Genomic DNA, 20,215 nt, shown 5'->3' on the forward strand with positions numbered 1-20,215 from the left:
AGGAGAAAAAACAAGTATAAAGCAAAGGCAGGGAAAACACAAGGACTGAAAGCTATACTGACTTGAAGACCTGATTTGGAGTACATATGATTCAACAAAAAAGCTCCTTTTTGTTTCGAACATTTTGCCCAAGGACTGGCTGCACTGAGAATCAATGACTTGCCAACCATTTCTTACTCAGCTAAGGGGTCTCCAGCTGCAAGAAAATACTGTGGGTGGAAAATGCATTAGCAAATGTTTTGTTTGTTTGTTTGTTTTTAACTAGGAGTGGTTTGAATGCAACTTTTAAACAAATTCCCCGAGGTACTCACCTTTCCAGTTCTGCTACGTCAAGTTTATTTTATGCTGCAGTGTGCTGTAGATACAGACTTCAACCAAGCTGGGCAACTTACCCATCCCAGCTGCTCTCACACTTGCTCACAAAGCTGCAGCAGCTCACTGGCTCGCCAAACTCGTTCTGGCAGCTGCAGGGGGAAGGAAAAAAAAAAAAAAAAACACCAGAGGGGAAGCTCTGTTTTTCCTTCAGGAACTCAGATGTTCATTCAGCCTGAAGTGTTATAGTGCATTACTAGGGTAGTCTATTGCTCTTGGGCATAGCAGCCCATTATATTGTGAATTACAACGCGGGGACTACCTCTTTTGGCATTTCCCAGTGGAGACAGCTGCTGTGGGGCTGGAGGAAAAACCCCAGCACCAGCACAAAAAGCTTGCAGCTGCTGAAGAGATACAAATCTACTTTAAACTGATTAATAAAGCGGGAACTCTGTCAGTCTGACCATGTCACTTTAAAGTTGCATTATCTAAAATATTACTTCAATCTTAGTTGGAGCTAGGCCTGCGCGGCGTATTTTTCTATATTTTACACATGTAAATGTTACCTGCATCATGAAAGTTTACATACACTTCATATACGCCCACGGAACACTGCACGGGAACACAGGCAGGCGGGTGTCTGTGGGGGACACCCCCTGTGGAGGACACCCCCTCCGGGGGACGGGGCTGCCGCCGCAGCCGTTAGGCGACCCCTCGCCCGCCGGCCGCCCCCGGGGGAGGCCCAGCCCACGGCGTCCTCCCGGGGCCCGCAGGAGCGTGCGGCCAGGCGCCATGGCCTCTCACGGCTGCCTGAGCGGCGGCCGCCATCTCTCGTACGGGTAAGGGCGCTGGCGTCAGGCGCCTCCGCGGCACCATGGCAACGGCAGCCATGTCGAGCGAGGGCAGGCGGCAGGGCGAGGAGCGTCCATGACGGATGAGGGCGAAATGGCCGCCGGAAGGGGCGGTCGCTGACGCGGCGGCCGAGGGGCGGTGCTGTGTGACGTCTCCTCAAGCCGCACACGGATTGGACCGCCGGCGGTGGCAGCGACTTCCGGTGGGCCGGAGGAAGGTGGCGGCGGAGGCGGCAGCTGGTTTTGGGGCGCGTATGGGGGGTCTGTGGGGCGGCCGGGGCGGGCCGGGTGTGTGGGGAGGGGCGGGCGGGGAGGTGGGGGTGCGGGGGCAGGGGGGGGTCGGGGGCGGAGGCACTGTACGCCCGCGGAGGAAGGGATGGGCCTAAGGGACAGTCCGTGTGGGGGTGTCGCGGGGAGCAGCGGTCGCTGTGGGGCTGCCCGGAGGTACGCGTGGGGCAGCAGCGGGTGTGGGGCTGTGGGTGCCCGGAGGTGCGCAGTAGGGGTGTCTAGCTGCGGGCGCGGGCGGTGGTTGTGGTGTGGGAGGGTCCCGGGTGTGCGTGGGGTCAGTGGCGGGAACGTGGGGGTCCCCACTGGGCGTGGAAGACAGGAACAGGTCTTGGGGCACGTCCCTGAGTGTTTGTGGGCATCAGTGATGGGGAGTCAGTGGCGGTTTGGGGTGGGTTTCTTGCTCTGTGTGAGGAGGAGTCTCTGGTGGGCGATGGGGAGCTTTATGTACCCATATGGGGCAGTGTCTCTGGGGGAAATCTCCTGGATTTGAATGGGTGGCCACGACAGGTTTTTGGGGATCTCCAAGAGGCTGCGGATTATATGAGGAAAAAATGAAAGCGTAGAGAGTGTTTGGTGTGTGTAGGAGGATGAATGGTGAGCTTTGAAGGGTCTGTTGGCTAGAGGTGCTGCAAGCATGTGAAAGAGCTCAAACGTGGTTGATGGGCATGGGTTGTAGATGAGTGGCTAAGTACTGAGCCTGGGGAGGTTTGCTCTCTGCAGGTGATTGATTGATGGTGGTCAGAGTAGAGGAGTTTTGGCCAGTGGTAGGTGTGGGGAGTGCCAGGGGGAGGTGTATTTTGGTCTCTGTGCACGAGGGTTTTAACCATAAGAGGAGGATTAAGATGAAGCTGAGTCCCTGGTAGGGGAGGACAGTCAATCTTTGGTGAGTCAGTGTGATCTGTTTGGGGAGAGAAGAAAGTGAATAGCATGGGACTGAGAGTAAGGTTGAGTTCCTAAAGGAAAGAGAGGGTCTGTGGTCGTGAAAACTTAGTGGGGCAGGTCCTGGTGTACAGTATGTGAGTCGTGGGGAGAGGGGGAGCTAGAGCTGTGAGAGATGGTGTCAGCAGGCAATGGAAGAAATATTTTGTCCATGGACAAAAAATGTGAAAGGCAGTAGTCACTGGTGGCTCGCTGGACCGATAGGTAGCAGGTGTTTTTAGTGACAGCTGCTCCCCCCAGCCCCTCCAATGGCCTACTCATTAGGGGGAGCATAACCTGGGGATAAATACTCTTCAAACATGTCTGTGTCTCCCCTGATACACAGGAAGACTCTTCAAATGAGTCTTTACAAACCTTGGCTTGCAATCACTGTTCAGTTCCATAGGATTTGTAAGATCTTTAGGAAAACTCTTTATAGGGCTCATCTTCAAGGTGTTGCTGCTCTTGGCTTTAACTGACACTGAATGTTGATATAAAAAGAACGATTTGGTTGGTATAAAGAGAACTGGTGCCACATCTACACAGCCTCAGTTGCCTGTTAAAATCTAACCTAGATCATTTTTGTTAATACAGAGAGAGATCAAAAAAGCAGAGACTGAACCTGCATGAAGATTTTTTTCCAAAAAGCGTGATAAGGTACAGTGCTTCCATTTTAACATTACAGAGCAGTGGACTTTTTTCCCATCAACTTGCTGTTTGCAGTGCTAATCCTAGTGGAGTCTTTTAAGACTTAATGTTTGACCAATATTTTCCAAAACCTTTTGAGTCATGTCGTCTGTACTGTGTTGGGCATCTTGTTATGATGATGGATCAGTATGTTAAAAACCCTAAATTGAGTTGATTGTGTGGGGGTGTGTTTGCTGGGTTTTTTTAATAGTGTTCTTTAATGTTCAGGAAGAACTTAGAGAAGGTGGGAGTCTATATGCTTCGGCCACCATGTCGGGAATTGGCAATAAGCGGGCAGCTGGAGAGCCTGGCCCTTCTGCACCTCCAGAGAAGAAGGCAGGGGTTGAAGATTCAGGGACCACAGTGGAGACCATTAAGCTCGGTGGCGTTTCTTCAACGGTATGTCTTCCTTGCACACCCCCACTCAACCTCTTGCTTTTTTTCATTTGGAAACAAAAATACCTCTCTGCTTTCTGTGTGAGCCCAGTGATTTGGCTTGTGTGCAACGTGCCCTGACTTGTGCCTCTGCACAGGAGGAGATGGACATCCGGACCCTACAGACCAAGAACCGGAAACTAGCAGAGATGCTGGACCAGCGGCAAGCCATTGAAGATGAGCTACGGGAGCACATTGAGAAGCTGGAGCGTCGGCAGGCCACTGATGATGCCTCTCTGCTGATTATCAATCGATACTGGAATCAGGTTAGTAACATGCTTTGTTATTTTATATACATTGTTCTCTTGTCTCTTCTGTTCCACTGCACTCCTTTTATTCACATCCATTCTTTATCTTGTCTTGTCTGTCCCATCATTCAGTTTGATGAAAATATCCGCATCATCCTTAAACGCTTCGACCTGGACCAAGGTCTTGGAGACCTTTTGTCTGAAAGAAAAGCACTGGTGGTGCCAGAACCTGAACCAGACTCGGACAGTAATCAGGAGCGCAAAGATGAGAGGGAACGAGGTGAGGCACCTGGCTGGGGACAGTGGAAAAGATGAATTTCAGCTGTGGACAATGTTGGTGTCCCTTTCTAAAGGGTGACAGAGGCTCTCTGATTGTGAAGACTAGTGATATGTTGCTTGCCAGAGGACGTTTACTTTTTTGCACCTCCTTCTGTTCCCAGGTGAAGGACTGGAGCCGGCATTCTCCTTCCTAGCCACTCTAGCCAGCAGCACTAGTGAGGAGATAGAATCTCAGCTGCAGGAGCGTGTAGAGTCTTCCCGCCGTGCTGTTGCCCAGATTGTGACGATGTACGACAAGCTGCAGGAGAAAGTTGATGTGCTGTCCCACAAGCTGAATAGTGGAGGTATGATCAAGGTGGCTGATCCCTGGCTGACACTCAAGAATCCTGATCTACCCCCAGCTTAGACATGATTCCGCATTGTAAGCATTAAGGCCTAGTCCTTCTCTTGGTCATTTATTTTTCCAAAATAAATTGACTTAGCTTTCCAAAACCTCTAATAAAGACTAGTACTATATGCTAGAAGTGTATTATAACTGCCTCTAAATTTGAATGCTGAGAACTCTGCCCAGTGTGTTGGGCTAAGGAAGGGCTTGTTTCTGCCACTAGTGTATTCATGTACCTGAGAAATTAGAGATTACAGTTGAACCTTATCACCCAGCTGTCCTCAGCCACTGTGTAAAAGGCTTCATGCTTACAAGTGAAGAACTGAAATCAGTATTGCAAATTGATGTTGGACTCCTTCTCACTTGCAGTTTAGTAAAAGGCACAGGAATAACCAGCTCCTCAGTTTCCACTGAATTTTGAGCAAAATGGTAGCCATCTAATGTCTTGGTATGCCTAGTGTAGCTGTCAGTTTTGAACAGAAAGCAGAGCTCTGTAGAAGAAGGCCAAATGACTAGCTTCTGAAAATTAATGTAGCAGATTCAGTTTACACTCAGATGACTCTCTGAAAAATTTCATTAGGTTAAGGTTAGAATTGTAATCTTTTGAATGAAAATTTAGGTGGAGTATCAACTCATCCTTGGTTTGCCTTCTGTCCAGAGTGTTCTATATGCTCTGATCAAGGAGCTGTGGCAAGTCTAGCATTGGTGTAGCGAAACATTACCGTCCTTAGTTGGCAGTCTTAAACTCTGTAGTAGCATTGGCATTAGTGCAGTGTGAGCCTGTACTCAGTTGCTGTAATTGTCATATGGTATGTTAGCTCAAGCCACCTGTTGTAGCAGGTTTACGCATGAATTTGATCTGCATTAGGGTGTCACTGGGTTACAAGGGCATGTTCTGTGTTGCTGATACTGCCACAATTGGAATGATCTCTGACATTAGGGGATGGTAACTGACAATCAGAAATGTGTAGTACATTAAACTGCAAAGCCTTTTGCTTAGTGAATGCAAGTCAAAGCTCTGTGGCTGGAGATCAGACCCTCGGGAACCACCTTCTGGAGAGATACAGTAAGGAGAAGTTAAACCCAGAAATTTCTGTTTTCTTTTTTCTCTCTTTGCTGTTCAAGAATTAGAAACAGTCTTCCTTGATTTCTGTTCATTTCCTTTTCTTTATGCATCTTTCAGATATTTCATTGATGGAAGAAGCAGTCCTGGAGCTTAATACCTACCTCTCACATGAAAATGGACGGCTGCAGGAGCTGGCTGATGTTCTTCAGGAGAAGCACCGAATCATGTCTCAGGAGGTATAAAAAAGAGAGAGAAAGAAATCTGCTTTGGGATTCTGCTTAGAATAATTTGTGGTTAATATAGTTTGGAAGCCAAATTATTGCCTTGGAGAGGGAGAGGAGCAACACGGTTTGAAAGTTGCCTTCTGAACAAAGGTTATGGAAAGGGTGGTTGTTGTGGAGAACTGTACATAGATTTTCTGTGTAATTCAGATTGATTTGTAACAACATCACTGAATGAAAGAGTATAACCAAACCAGTGAGTTGAATGGATTTAATTTTAAAAGAAAACAGAGCAGAGGAAGTGGTATGGTGATGCTAAGGTGGTTGTGTAAACATCTGAGAGACTTGACGTGACATCCCTGTCATTTCAAATTCCTTGGTTTCTCTGGGTCATGTACGAAAGTGTAACGACATTAATTACAAGATGATCCCAGTCATTAAGGGGTTCATGTTATTGGCAGTATTTTTTTCAGAGGTTTCGGTTCCTTTAAAAACTGTGTTAACGTTGGCCTTGCTCAGCGTCACACCACCAAGCACTTCAGTGGTCTGTAGAGCAGATGAGCATATGGATTGAAAAGATTTAAAAAAAAAAAAAAGCTTTTGAATAAGCTGAGGTTGCTGCCTCTGTACTCTGCCAGATATTTCCAGCTTCTTGCTCTTTCTCCATTTTCAGTTTTGTCATATTTTCATTACTGTGTTAGGATTCAGCCAGTGTAAACTTCAGGACAGTTCATTGAGTAGTCTGTCACCACAGCGAAAGATGGGTGGAAAGCACATGAATCCAGGGTATGATGAATAAGAGAAAAATTAATACTGAGCAGTCTCAGAAAATGTTGGTTCTATTCAGTATGCTAGCTGAAACACTCTTTTGATTGCAGTTCTCCAAGCTGCAAGAGAGAGTGGAGACAGCAGAATCTCGGGTGTCTGTTCTGGAGACTATGATTGATGACCTGCAGTGGGACATTGACAAGATACGCAAAAGGGAGCAGAGGCTCAACCGGCACTTAGCAGATGTTCTGGAACGAGTAAGCACCATCCTCTTTGCCAGGAAACTAGAGAAATGGGTGTAGTTTTGAGATGTGTGACATCATCTTATGGTACCTTGCTGTGAGAAGTGAGAATCTGTAGTGTACAGTCTTTGGTCTCGAATATGCTGTATCAGTAGTCTTGGCATTTAATTGAGTGTTCATGAAATCTGTTGCCTTTTTTGCAGGTCAATTCCAAAGGCTACAAGGTGTATGGAGCTGGGAGCAGCCTCTATGGGGGCACAATCACCATTAATGCCCGCAAGGTAATGTCAAGGGCTTGGTTGTGGGCAAGGGGAATAAGAAAGTCAAGGAGAGCTTGTGCGTAGGGCCGTAGATTGCAACAGAATTTAGATACCTCCTTTGCCACAAATCTGGGTGACTCTGGGCAAGCCATTTTGTCTGTGTACAAGTTTCCTACTTATGAAACACATCTGAAGGAAGTAGACTGTCTAGCTTGGTAATGTTACCTGACTGTTAAGTCTGTAATTTCTGTTACTGTATAAACAGTTACTTAATTAGTACCCTCAGTAGATACATTAACAGTAGGATTTACAAGCAGTTTATCTCCAACAGTTTGAGGAGATGAATGCAGAGCTGGAAGAGAATAAAGAGCTTGCTGGGAATCGCCTCAGTGAGTTGGAGGAGCTACGGCAGGATCTTGAGGAAGTAACAACACAGAATGAAAAACTCAAGGTGAGACATCTGTACCTATTTGAGGATGAAGGTGTTCTATGTGGTTGGTTGCCCTCTGTCTTGCTGTACTGTGTCTCTGGAAAACCTCATTAACACTATTCTATTCTGTGCTTGCTCTTTAGCTGGGTTAGATTTTGTACAAGGTACAATTTAGCAAGTTTGTGTGACTTACACTTGCAATTCAGTGCATAGGTGACACCAGGTGGTCATCACTGGAAATTGTAGTGGGTTCTTATTTCCTGTTTTCCATTCTGGTCTATTCAGTACATGTTAATGATGTCTAGTTAAAAGTAATTTGACCTCTTTACAAGTATTGACCCCTCTTCCACCTTTCCCCTGCCCTGTGCAAGTGGAACCAGAGAACTGTAAAAAATTGAGGAACTTGTGTAGGAGAGCTCGGCACTTGAAAGAGTTGATGAACTTAAATCTTTCCCAGTGCGGTAGAATGGATAGATAGGAAACAGCATATGAGTTTCTTATGTCTGAAAGGTGGTAACACAAAAAGCTGTGACTCTATAGTACATAGATTATTCTCTATATCATATACTTAAGTTTTATCTTAGCGATCAATAGATCAGTTAGCCTGTAATAAGAAATGTCTGAGCTGATAACCTGAGTTTCAGAGATGAGATTCCAGAAACTGTCTTGAGGCACCTCTAAGTTTGGTTTATCCACATGAGTTTGTTGTGAGAGAAATACCATTTGGCTTACAACTTTCTTTTTCTCTTAATTAGTGTTAAGCTGTATGTGTGTACATGTGTGTCTTTCATCGTTGATAGTCACAATCATTTGCTAACTTCTTTTGGTAAGGAAAATTCAGATTTTGTACTTCTGCTTTCTCTCATTTCTCTTCCTTTCAGTCATTATGTCTCTTACTGGTAGAAAGCTAATGTAATGCCTACTTGCAAATGTATTTTCTCTAGTTTTCTATCATACTTTTCTATGTGTCCATCTTTATTGATTTTAGGTGATTATGGTTTTACAGTAAATCCATTGAAAAGGTATATAATGTTTTCCAAGCTCGTATCTTCAAGAGAAACTATTGCAGAACCTGAGAATCAAAAACTCTTGTCATGTGACTATGCAAGAGAAACAGCCTAGTGCATACAGAGAAAGCATAGACTTTTTAAGTTGATATTGAAGCGTATCACTTGCATCTACTTCACAACAATGCTATTAAAATTCTATTTTTGTCTTTGCTTGTGGCAGCTTGATTTACTGTTCTCCTACCTTGCAAAATAGATGCTAAAGACAAGGACATAATTTTTCTTTCTGTGGCATTTTCTTGTGTCCTGACTAGGTTGAGCTGCGACGAGCAGTGGAAGAGGCTGTGAAGGAGACCCCAGAATATCGCTGCATGCAGTCCCAATTTTCTGTTTTGTATAATGAGAGTCTCCAGCTGAAGGCACATCTTGATGAGGCCCGCACTCTGCTTCATGGCACCCGCACCACACACCAGCGCCAGGTGGAACTAATCGAGGTAACACCTCTGCTCCCTCAGACTAGGAAACATTGTCATCTGATTGACCATCACTGCTGGGTCTGGGTGGCTCTGGGAATGCTCAGGAAATTTATCTTCCTGGAAATAATTCATCTGTTCTGGTACCTCATGTTGATGAGGTGACAGATACTCCAGGGTCACAGCACCAAGTTCTGTCCCCTTCTTACTCCTCAGAGGGATGAGGTCAGCCTTCACAAGAAACTACGCACAGAGGTGATTCAGCTAGAGGACACCCTGGCACAAGTCCGCAAAGAATATGAGATGTTGAGGATAGAGTTTGAACAGACACTTGCTGCCAATGAACAAGCAGGTATGGAGTTTCTCTGCTGTTCTTAAAAACAACCAACCCACCCCACCCCCTCTTCCCCAGCCCCAATGCCCATTAGAGGCTGCATTGCAGCCTGGTTTGATTCTTTGTTATTGTTAAATACTTGTTATGGCAGGTCTCTGTCTCAAAAAACAAAGCTCTTCATGTGTTTTATGGGAGCCCAGTTCCATGTTACCTGATTTCCTTTTAGATGTTGCAAAATACATACATTTTGCTAATAATCTGGCTTATGACAGAGTATTTTGCGTTATTAAAAATTACTTTCTGGTGGGTTTCATTTAAAAGTCTGGAATGACAGCCTGGATAGGAAACGAGCAATTTTCAAATTTCATCATAGGAAATAAATAAATTATTTCTAAAGTAGCATTTAAATCATAGGTATTTTTTGTAGCATGACACATTTCCCTTAGAAGCGTGGGAAAAAAGTAATGTTAAGGGGAAATTAGGACTGGGAGTTTGCAAGGACTTCTGGTTGCATGTAAAACTGGCATGTGCAAATGTGTTGTGTTGCTCTGTTGTGTGGCAGAATGATAATAGTCTTATTTTGGTTCTTTGTCATTGTCACTTAGCTTGTTCTCCATCTCCATGAAAGTCCTTACAGAAGGTTAAGGTTGGCAAAAGTGCGGTTTGTTACAGTTGTGTTTCTGTTTTTGTAGGCCCAATTAATCGGGAGATGCGTCATCTCATCAGCAGCCTCCAAAATCACAACCACCAGCTGAAGGGAGAGGTGTTAAGATACAAGCGCAAACTGAGAGAGGCCCAGTCTGACTTGAGCAAGGTATCAGAGCAGGAAATGCCAGAAAAGAGCAGAAAGTGCTTAGGAGAAGGGGGAATGCTGTCACCCTTGCCTGCAATATCAGCATTTTTGATGTGACATGCAGGATGCAATGTAATTTTCGATGGAGCTCTACACTCTGCTGCTTCCACTTACCCAATGAATGGTCTTCCTTTGTAGCTGTATAGTGCTCGATGAAAAGTAGTAGCAAGTAAGGAGGGGGCATGCAAGCATGTATCTGGGAAGACAAGGGGAGGGGGATAAGGTAGATTTCTGGCCAAGAACTTAATGCTTTGTTTTATTCTGTGTCTTCTTTCTTGCTGTTCCACAACAGATCCGCTCTCGCAGTGGTAGTGCTCTCTTACAGTCCCAGTCCAGCACTGAGGACACAAAGGAGGAACCTCCAGAGATCAAGCAGGAACCTGATGATCCTTCTGCCCAAGCGTCTGTCCCCAAGGCTGCTTCTGAAGATGTTAATGAAATGAAGGCCAGGCGAGATGAAGAGGAACGGGAGCGGGAGAGACGGGAGAGGGAAAGGGAACGAGAGAAGGAAAAAGAGAAAGAGAGAGAGCGAGAGAAAGAGAAAGAAAAGGAAAAGGAACGAGAGCGGGAAAAGCAGAAGCAGAAGGAATCTGAGAAGGAGAGAGAGTCCAAAGAGAAGGAGAAAGGGAAACATGAAGATGGAAGAAAGAAGGAGGCTGAAGCGATCAAGCAACTGAAGGCTGAGCTCAAGTAAGAGTTGTTGTCTCTCCCTTTCCTGCTTGAGTAGTGCCCAAACTGGGGTGTTTGTGTGAGATGACTTGCAGCTCACTCTTATGAGATTAGGTTCACTGAAGGGAAGTGAGAGGTTTCTCGCACCCTCTATATCTGATTGTGATTTGGACAATGTAGTAATATTTCTCCTATGACAGCCTAAAGCATGAATTGCCAAAACAGATGCTTCATGGTGTGGGTCGAGTAATCTTTATTTGTTGCCGTCATAACAATTGTGTAAAGCTTTACAGCAGCAGGTTATTAGTAAAGGGCATAGTAGTCTTCCCTGTCTTCTTGGATCAGTAACAAAGCAGAGGTGGATAGTTTGTTGCTTAACTATTAGGGTACATGTTTCCTCCCCACCCCACTTCCCTTGGCTTTTCAACCCATGTGCCTGAACATGTTTCTTTTCAGCCTCCAGCCTGTAGTCCTTGGCTATTTAACATTACCAGGGTCAGATGAGCCAAGGATGACTCCATATGCATACCATGCGGGAGATGGAAAGAATATTGCTCTGACTCTCGTGCTGGATATGTAACAGCCTAGCTTTCCTGCAGTATTCTCACAGTTGTCTATCTCCCTGTCTCCAGGAAGGCCCAGGAGAGCCAGAAGGAGATGAAGCTGTTGCTAGATATGTACCGCTCTGCCCCCAAAGAGCAGAGAGACAAAGTGCAGCTGATGGCAGCTGAGAAGAAGGCAAAAGCTGAGGTAAATCTCATTTCTCTTCCCTTTTTCTCATTGGCTTGTTACTTAACACTTCTTTTCGGATACTCTGCACCTGAACTGTGTTGTTTTTATCTTCAAAACGAGATTGTTCCTCTTCTCATCTTTGCCACTTAGAACAGAGATTGGAATGGTCTGGAGATGAACAGGGAGATTTTTGGGATGCCCTCCTCTGGGAAGGGATGATCCCTTTGCCCAGGCTGAAGGACATGGCTCCCGCTTTCTCAGTTGCAGATTCAACCAGTAGCGAAGCTGAGCACATGTCCCAGAGACATACGCACACAGAGGACGCTGACCCAGCCAGACTGCCACAGACAAGGTGCTGCCTTTGGCAGCATGTACGTATAGGACTCATAAAACATAAGCATAGACAGACAAGTACCCTTCCTCTTCTTCAGCTGGTAGAGATACAACATCACTAGTGCAGGCACACACACAACAATCTCTAGGTTCACAAGCACACACACATTCACAGATCCCTCAAGTACCAGCACGGCCCCTCTGTCTGCCTGGTACCCCTGTGATCCCGGGCCTTCTTACCTTCTTCACATGCAAGTCCCACCTGTTGCTGGCACATATTCCCTGCAGCACACATATACATGGGGTATAGAGTGACATTACACAGATATAGTTAAGAAAATATTTAATAAGATACAAGAAGATAGCACAGGCTGCAGTGATCATGCGCAGGGCTGAGCCAGACAAGTGTGTACTGACTGCCCTCATTTTACATGTGACCGGCTCCTTTTATAACCTTCTCTGTCTAACCCCAATTTGTTCACTCTTGCTCTCCCTTCCCCTGCATGTCCCTCCTGGGTTTGTACAGGTCTATCGATTCCCACAGCCCTCCCAGTTCAGGATCCACCCCTGGTTCAGTCTTAACAATTGCAAAGTCGAGGTTGATCTTTCTGGAAGTGGTGCCTGTAGTTTCTTGGTAGCCTATCAGCTATTGTGACTGGGGAGGTTTGTTTATTTGTCTCCATATTTGTTTTGTCAGGTGTGTGTCTCTGTATATTTTGTTTCTGGTTTCCTCTTTCCCTGCCCCCCATCCCCACCCTTAGTTTCCCAATTGACAGGGTCCACAGTCCAACCTTGCTGGAATAAACATTCTCAGACTCTTACATGCTGTCATCAATTAGTGTGACTGACCAGGTTTTGTTCTTATCACTGCCTCCCTTATCATTTGTCAGGTTTGTGCATCTGTATGTTTTGTTTATGGCTTCCTCCTTTTCTTATTATCCCTTTTTGTATTGAAAAAGGTCCTTGACCAGACGCCCTTAAAGGAGCAGATGCTCTCTGTTCACATACCCTTACATATACAACTGATGTTCCTACTCTGATAAAAAATGCTATGGAATTTTCAGAGGTTTTGAAATCAAGATCTTGGGCTTACAGCCTATCTTAATGGTCCATCTGCCAGTAATACACTGTCCAGTCAAGATGAGATGGGTTTTCTTTTCCCATGCCTTGAAGGCAATTTCTCCAATGTTTCAGAGGATTGTGGAGAAAACAGGCTCTTAACAAAGTTCAGGCCACGTAGTTGCCTTCAGTGTCATTTCTGTTTTATCCTTGCTATAGCTGGAAGAACTGAGGCAGAGGGTGAAAGAATTGGAAGACAAGGAGAAAAAGGAGAGTAAAAAGATGGCTGATGAGGATGCCCTCCGCAAGATCCGAGCAGTGGAGGAACAAATTGAGTATTTACAGAAGAAACTAGCCATGGCTAAGCAGGTGAGAAGTTTCTGACAAGTTCTGTCTTGGCTGGAGCACCTGGGAAGGAACTGCCTTCAGGTTACAGCCAGGAAGACTACCTGAGAGAAGGAATTTGTCTCTGTATGTGCCAGAGATGTGAGTTTTGTCCCTGTTTATCGAAGGGGAAAAACACCAACCAGCCAAAAAAACAACAACGATCAAAAAAACCTCACAACACCAGGGTGTCACAAAGCTCATGGTGGAGTGTGGTGGGGAATGTTTAATTGTTTGTGGCCTAGGTGAAGAGCACAGGGGAGAGATGGCTGGATCAGCCTTTAGGGGAGGAGGTTACAACTTCTTTTTAAAAGTATTATCTGCACAGTTCATATAATTAATACATGTGCATGGTACCGTGATGTACCTTCTTCTACAAAAAAGGGCTTAATCTAACAATAAGAGAGCAGGATATCTCAGTAGGGGAGAGACAGGCCAGTGACTTGACATGTACTTTTTTAGAATTCAGATTCTTTTCCTTATAGTTCAGAACTGTTCTATCTTGTCACTTACTCCTTTAATGTTGAAGTGGCCTAAGTGGTTTAAGGGGCTTGCTAGCCTGCTAGTTGGAAGCTGTTGACTTGTCCACATGTAGAATTCTTGGCCTAGTGTATATGACAGCTGTTCAGCTAGCTGCCTGAAGTTGGGAATTGGTTTCTGCCCAGGTCTGGCAACGACTGTGTCACAGGTGATTTTGCCAGAGACAAGCCACAGTCTGTGAATGCTTGTGGAGATGACCATCTCTTTTCTACACCTTCTAATTCAGGGCATCTCTGCTGTGGTGCAGATTTGTAGGGAGCACTTTTTTCAGGTTGCTGGGAAGATACTGTTCTCTGATAGTGAGACATCTTCCTTCATCTGCGCTAGGTTTGGTGTCCTTGAGTAAAATGTTCAGGGTCATTGTAGGGGGTACAGGAGACAGTTTTGCCAGAGCCCGTGATTCTTTTGCAGGAGGAGGAGGCCCTGCTGTCAGAAATGGATGTCACAGGCCAAGCCTTTGAAGACATGCAGGAGCAGAACATCCGCTTGATGCAGCAGCTGCGGGAGAAGGATGATGCCAACTTCAAGCTGATGTCAGAACGCATCAAGTCCAACCAGATTCACAAGCTGCTGAAAGAGGAGAAGGAGGAGCTGGCAGACCAAGTTTTGACACTGAAGACACAGGTAACCTGGGAGAAGGAGACAGGACAACAGAACTGATGGGGGGAGGTGGAGGTGGTGTGGGTTAACTCTGGTAGGCAGCTAAGCTCCACACAGCTGCTTGCTCGCTCCCCCACAGTGGGATGGGGGAGAGAATCAGAAGGGCAAAAGTGAGAAAACTGGTGGGTTGAGATAAAGACAGTTCATCTCTATGAAGAGAATTAACTGTATCCCTCCCGAAATCAGTACAGGAGGGAATGTTCCCCTAATCAACTTAGGTATGCTGCATCAGACTTCAAAGGGACCTGTCTTAGTAAGAAACAGAGACTGCTGTATGCGTATAAAATGTCCTACAGGTTCATTGCTATGGAAAGCAGGAGGGAGAAGGAAAGTGGGAAGTAATTTTCCTGTTGTAATGGTACTTCTACATATATATTCTGCCATCCTGGGAACCAAGGTGGAACTGTTCACTGCCTTGCAGCAATTCTCTAAGCCACCTTCCAAAAATAAGACATCTTTGTTGCGAGTATTTGACTGTTAAGTTTTGAAGTGTTCACCGGAGGCGTCGGGATGCAGCTCTTAGACTGCTAGTCTGTCCGTTCAGGGAGAAAAAGGCAAGCTGAAGAGCTACTCCTTGGTGATGGGGAGGCAGGGATAGTTTTAGCATGAGGCTTTAATGACAACTCTGAAGACCTGCAGAACATGCATTTCAGTCCTTCTGTACCTCCTCTCTCCCTTTCCAAGGTGGATGCCCAGCTGCAGGTTGTACGTAAGCTGGAGGAGAAGGAACACTTACTGCAAAGCAGTATTGGAACAGGCGAGAAAGAACTAGGTCTCCGAACACAGGCCCTGGAAATGAACAAACGCAAGGTGAGTGATTGCTTGATTTCCTCTTGCATTGTAAGATGGAGTTGTCTTGCGGGAAGCATAGAAGGCCCCTAGCTCTCATTGGTATTACAGAACCTGATGTTCCCTGGTTTTGGACCAGTATACCAGAAGGCTGAGGGGTCCTGAAGAGAGTTCCGATTCAAGTGTTGTAGACTGATGTTTCCTTTGATAAGGAGGAGCAGGTCATAGGTGTTTCTGTGAAAGTCTGATTAGGGAGCTGAAGTAAGATGCCTTTAAAAGGAAGCCTGTTGTGAAAGAAGAGGCAGCAGCCAGATGAAGTTAACTGGGGTCAAAGCTTTTATAGGAAGGGTGGGGTAAGTAAAAGGAAAATATGGCTGGGGAATGTTAAGACCTTTAACAGATGTCTAAGATCAGTAAAGTAGGTCTGTTATGAGTAAAGTAAGACTAAGGCTCATGGTTGATCCTGCCTTTGTTGTTAAATCTCTAGTAGAAATGCAGGAATGACATTAAAACAGACAGAAAGGAAAGCAGAAATATCACTGTGAAGAGGAGATGGGGGGAATTCAGCACAATCACTTGTGCTTAATATCACAATCTTTGGTATTGAGGGAATTTGGCCAATAGATCTATTGCTGCAGGGACAGTTAGAGAGTGATAGGAGACCTGGTGAGGAGAGATGATGATTAAAAAATAAACACTTATCTTGCAGTTCTGTCTAGTTCAGCTATAGAACTGCCTCTAAACAATTTAGTAGAGAATATGTAGAAGGCTGCAAATACTTGAACAAGAAGAGAATTGTGTGGTCATTAGTATTTTTCTAAGTGACATGCATCACAGTGTGACAGGGGTTGGCTCAAGGAATGTTGAAGCTAAATTATTAGAACTTGTTAATAATAAGATATTTTGCTGTTGAAGTAATGTTTAGGGAGTAATTCCAGTTATTACTTGTGGAAGTATCAAAATTAGATTGAAAAAGATGTCCAGCAGGCCGGTGAGTATTCTGTGAGCAGTCTTGGATTACCAGGCAGAGGGACTAGAAATCACTAAAGCTCTTTTTCCATGTTTGGTACTTCTATACTGATTTTCTTTTTCAGGCCATGGATGCAGCCCAACTTGCAGATGATCTGAAAGCCCAGCTAGAGCTGGCTCAGAAGAAGTTACATGACTTCCAGGATGAGATTGTGGAAAACAGAGTAACTAGAGAGAAAGAGATGTTCAACTTCAAAAGGGCTGAGGTATATACCTCATGCACAATCCCTCAATATCTCTCTGCTTTGGTGTCTGTCTCCGTGTGCATTGAGCTTGGAGTGGGTTTCTACTATACTACTTTTTTGTGGTCCACTTTCACTTTGATTTCAGCTTCATCAGGTCTTGGCTCTTTCAGGTTTTGTCCACTGATAACAGACAATACATGTGGCACCAGATGATAATGTAACCTGCCGTAAGTCTGTTGGACTATCGGGGATGAAAGTATGGGTAGACTGACTTAGCCAGGTGCACTGTTGGCCAGGTGCTCATTCTCTTTGGTCTCTGATGAAGCTGTGACAAAGAATACACTGCTCATTTATTTGGTCTCTTGTTTTTATGCAGGAAGATATTTCTAGGTTACGCAGGAAGCTGGAGACCACTAAGAAGCCTGACATGGTTCCCAACTGTGATGAGATATTGATGGAAGAAATCAAGGATTACAAGGTGAGTAGCTGTCTCTATCAGCTTCCCTCTTTAACTCGACCTTAGTCAAAAGGCTGTGTAGTCATGTTTTCAGTATTTGACATCTCTTGTCTGTACTTTGGCATTGTAGCCCTATCTTGCACTGAAGAAACCACCTTCTCCTTATGACGAGTGGAAGGACCTTCATCTTCAGTCATCTTTTAACATACCTAGTGCAATGCAGTGGGCCCTCACTCTAATGTTTGTGTCTTGCAGGCCCGCCTGACCTGCCCCTGCTGTAACATGCGCAAAAAGGACGCTGTGCTCACAAAGTGCTTTCATGTCTTCTGTTTCGAGTGTGTGAAAACTCGCTATGACACCCGGCAGCGTAAGTGCCCCAAGTGCAATGCTGCCTTTGGTGCCAACGACTTCCATAGGATCTACATCGGTTGATTCTTTCCACTGGAGTGATGGAAAGTTGCCGCTTATGCTGACGACCCAGCCTCCCTCAATGTCTGTGATTGTCACCTTTGGGGCAGTCAGTGCTTCTGTCAGCTGATCTGCAGTCTCTTCTGGGAAGTGTGGTTAGGGTATGGAAAGAAACAGATTCTGGATCTTGGTTCCTTTCTTGTCCCATTTCTTTTATTCTTGCCCTCATTTCTTGTGGATTCTTTGTGCCCAAGAGGACATTTCCCATCCGTCACTTTCACGCTGCCAAGTTGGGAACGTCTAACTCAAGTCCTGCCTTGATGGGATGGAAGCTGTCTGGTGCAGCAGCAATAAATGAGGCCTTTATCTGAGGAGTTTGCTTTGCATGTTGATTATTAAATCCCATCAAGGTATGGTAGTGTTTCTGAGAGTGAATAGTTGCCCCGTTAAAGGGCCAAATAACAAATGAACAGGTACATCTGTAGACTTCAGTGGAGTGACTCCTTAGACATGTATCTTCCTGAGTCAGGGCAAGAATCTGTGAAGGCTGGTGCATTACTAAACATCCTCCCTACCCCCAAAAGCAAACGCACATCTTGGTATCCGGAAGAGGAGAAAGATAAGACATTGGGGAATCTTTGAAAATAGCATTCCACTGATGAACCCTGGTTGATGTGGACATCTTCCCCTAGGTTGAGGCATTGCTGTCATTGTCCTTAGTTTCCAGAAAAGAATGTGTAGGGGTTACTTTGTTGCAACTTTGCCACAAAGATTAATCTTGTAATACATAAAATCTAATAAAAGCTGTTCAGGTTCTTTTTCTGGTTTTCTTGCCTCTGGTAGCATCTGTCTGTGCTCCTGTCCTTTGTCCAGTTATTGGAAACATTTTTCACAAGCTTTACGCTTCTGAAGTAGATTAATTATTTCCTTCCTCTGCTTTGAAAAATGGTTAACTAAACCTTTGTCCTTTTTGGCTGTATCTTCACTACCTTATTCTTGACAACAGAAGGGCCAAGATGCTGGGTTATTTATGCAGTCATTTTGTCATGGCTGGTGGGAATTTTGTGAAAGGACATGGCATAGGTTATAGTCTCTGTGCTCCCTGTAGTGCAAGGCTGTATTTGAAGTCTGCTCCTAAAATCAAAATGCTAAGTCATTTATTTACAATGTGCCTTCATAGGGCAGTGTTTTTCCTGTAAACTTAATTTTCCTGGAAGTTGCAACTGTCAGAGATTTGTCTCATCTGTGTCCCTTCCCTGAATCATGAAATCTGTATTACCTTTGTGTATTCACTGTAGGAAATAATAGAAACAATAGTAAAGTGAAAGCGATTAATCGCAGACTGTCTTACAGTATGCATTATTATTTTTATCTTTCTGAAAACATTCAGAAAATACGAATTAAACCTTATAAATTATTATGAATCCTGAAAAGTGAGAAGGAACACATGACCCTATCTTTGCAAGGGGAAGCTGGGATGCTGAGTTTGTGGTATGGCTTAAGTTCTGTTGCAGCATGTGTGGAAGAAGTGAAAGCAGGAACTCTCTCTGCTTTCACTGGAAGTTGCTCCCTGGATTACAGTTTGTGATGTCAAGTTGGAGAAAGAATGGTGCATTAGGAATACTAATGCTGATGGTAGATTTTGTGGTACAAATGCTTGTTCATCAAAACCAGGATCTGGGTCACCAACAAACATTGGATCTTCAAACAGCTTTGCTGTAACAGCAGACTTCCTTTTACAGCTGTGAACAACAACTTGACTTAAACAGCCCTTGTAGAGGTGCAAAGCCCCTTTACCCTTTCCCAGTCATTAAGTCACATCACGCTCCTACTGCAAATCAAGCTTGAAACTTTTGTGTGTGTACTGGCAGTGTTGGGTTCACTCTGGTCACAGTAGGAAACAAACACTTGGAACAGTCTGGATTTGTTTCACAGATGAGGAAAGAGAAAACAGGAGTTTCCAAACCTCATGAAGAAAAATGTATTTTCTTATTTTAAAATAATATTTTATTTTAAGCTCAGGAAGTCCTTGAAGCTCATTTTGGAAGTGACTAAATTTCTCTTTGTGATTATAATTTAAACATTGAGAAACAGTGAAAATTTTAGATGGTCTGTTTTGACTTGCCAGAATGAGTGGAAATAATTAAAAGTTTATCAAGACTAGAAGCATTTTGGGAAGGGGTGGGGTATTGGGAAGGGGTAAAGCAAAAGGGAAGGGGTGACAAGTATTCTTTATCAAAAATGTCTAAATTCAATGGCTGAGCCAGAGTAATTAAGTGTAAACAAAGAAAAAGCCTCATCTACATTCTCCAGTGCCTCTTCTGCTTGTGCAGTCTGCAGGCATTGACATGTGATACTCCCCATCCCATAGAAAGCTACGACAATCTTTTCTGTCTCCTGTGGATCAGGTTGGAGCAATAGTTGAATAAGAAAATAACATGCCAAAATGTGTCTCTGTTGGGCAACAATAACTTGGATCTTCTCCCAAAAGCCTTCTAGCTGGTGCTGCAGTAATTTGGAGCAATCCCTCTTCTACATTTGACATGGGAGTAGCCCCTAAGGCACCCACCAGAAACACAGATTTTTGCTTAACATTCATTATTAGGTGGTTGACATTTTTTCACTTAATTTTTTGTTTTTAAATGAAGAGTGATCTTTTGAAAGATTGGGTGTTTGGATTGGAACTTTGAACTAAAACATTTTTCTTTAGGATATCATTAGCATTTTCAATTGCTTTTACTTAAAAAAAATCTTTGTCTGGGCTCATGCATGTAGAGATAAGGACATAACAAAGTGTTGATAAATGTAGTGATAAAATTGGGCTGAAAGATTCCTTTCATAGTGTTTGTCTCATAATAATGAAAAAAGCAGTGTTCATCTCTTCTAACCAAATGATGCTGGAGGTTGTAAAGT

At 44.5% G+C, this 20,215-nt stretch overlaps 1 protein-coding gene across 2 annotated transcripts; it reads left to right on the forward strand.

The window, feature by feature from the left end:
* The first annotated feature begins 1,361 nt into the window (after nt 1–1,361).
* Nucleotides 1,362–19,472, forward strand: RNF20 (ring finger protein 20). Of its 2 annotated transcripts, XM_075526814.1 has the most exons (21): nt 1,362–1,381; nt 2,964–3,026; nt 3,285–3,455; nt 3,590–3,757; nt 3,872–4,019; nt 4,180–4,362; nt 5,587–5,705; nt 6,569–6,715; nt 6,904–6,981; nt 7,292–7,411; nt 8,712–8,891; nt 9,087–9,222; nt 9,897–10,018; nt 10,350–10,747; nt 11,359–11,476; nt 13,070–13,219; nt 14,186–14,398; nt 15,119–15,244; nt 16,318–16,458; nt 16,814–16,915; nt 17,150–19,472. In XM_075526814.1, the coding sequence occupies exons 3-21, from the start codon at nt 3,327–3,329 to the stop codon at nt 17,324–17,326; spliced, it is 2,955 nt and encodes a 984-aa protein (XP_075382929.1). In that variant the 5' UTR covers nt 1,362–1,381; nt 2,964–3,026; nt 3,285–3,326; the 3' UTR covers nt 17,327–19,472. The 2 variants fall into 2 exon arrangements, with proteins under 2 accessions (XP_075382929.1, XP_075382930.1); XM_075526815.1 differs by lacking the exon at nt 1,362–1,381 and having other exon boundaries at nt 3,289–3,455.
* The last annotated feature ends 743 nt before the right edge of the window (nt 19,473–20,215 follow it).

This window comes from Mycteria americana, chromosome Z, assembly GCF_035582795.1.
Source record: "Mycteria americana isolate JAX WOST 10 ecotype Jacksonville Zoo and Gardens chromosome Z, USCA_MyAme_1.0, whole genome shotgun sequence".
In the NCBI taxonomy this organism is placed as follows: Eukaryota; Metazoa; Chordata; class Aves; order Ciconiiformes; family Ciconiidae; genus Mycteria; species Mycteria americana.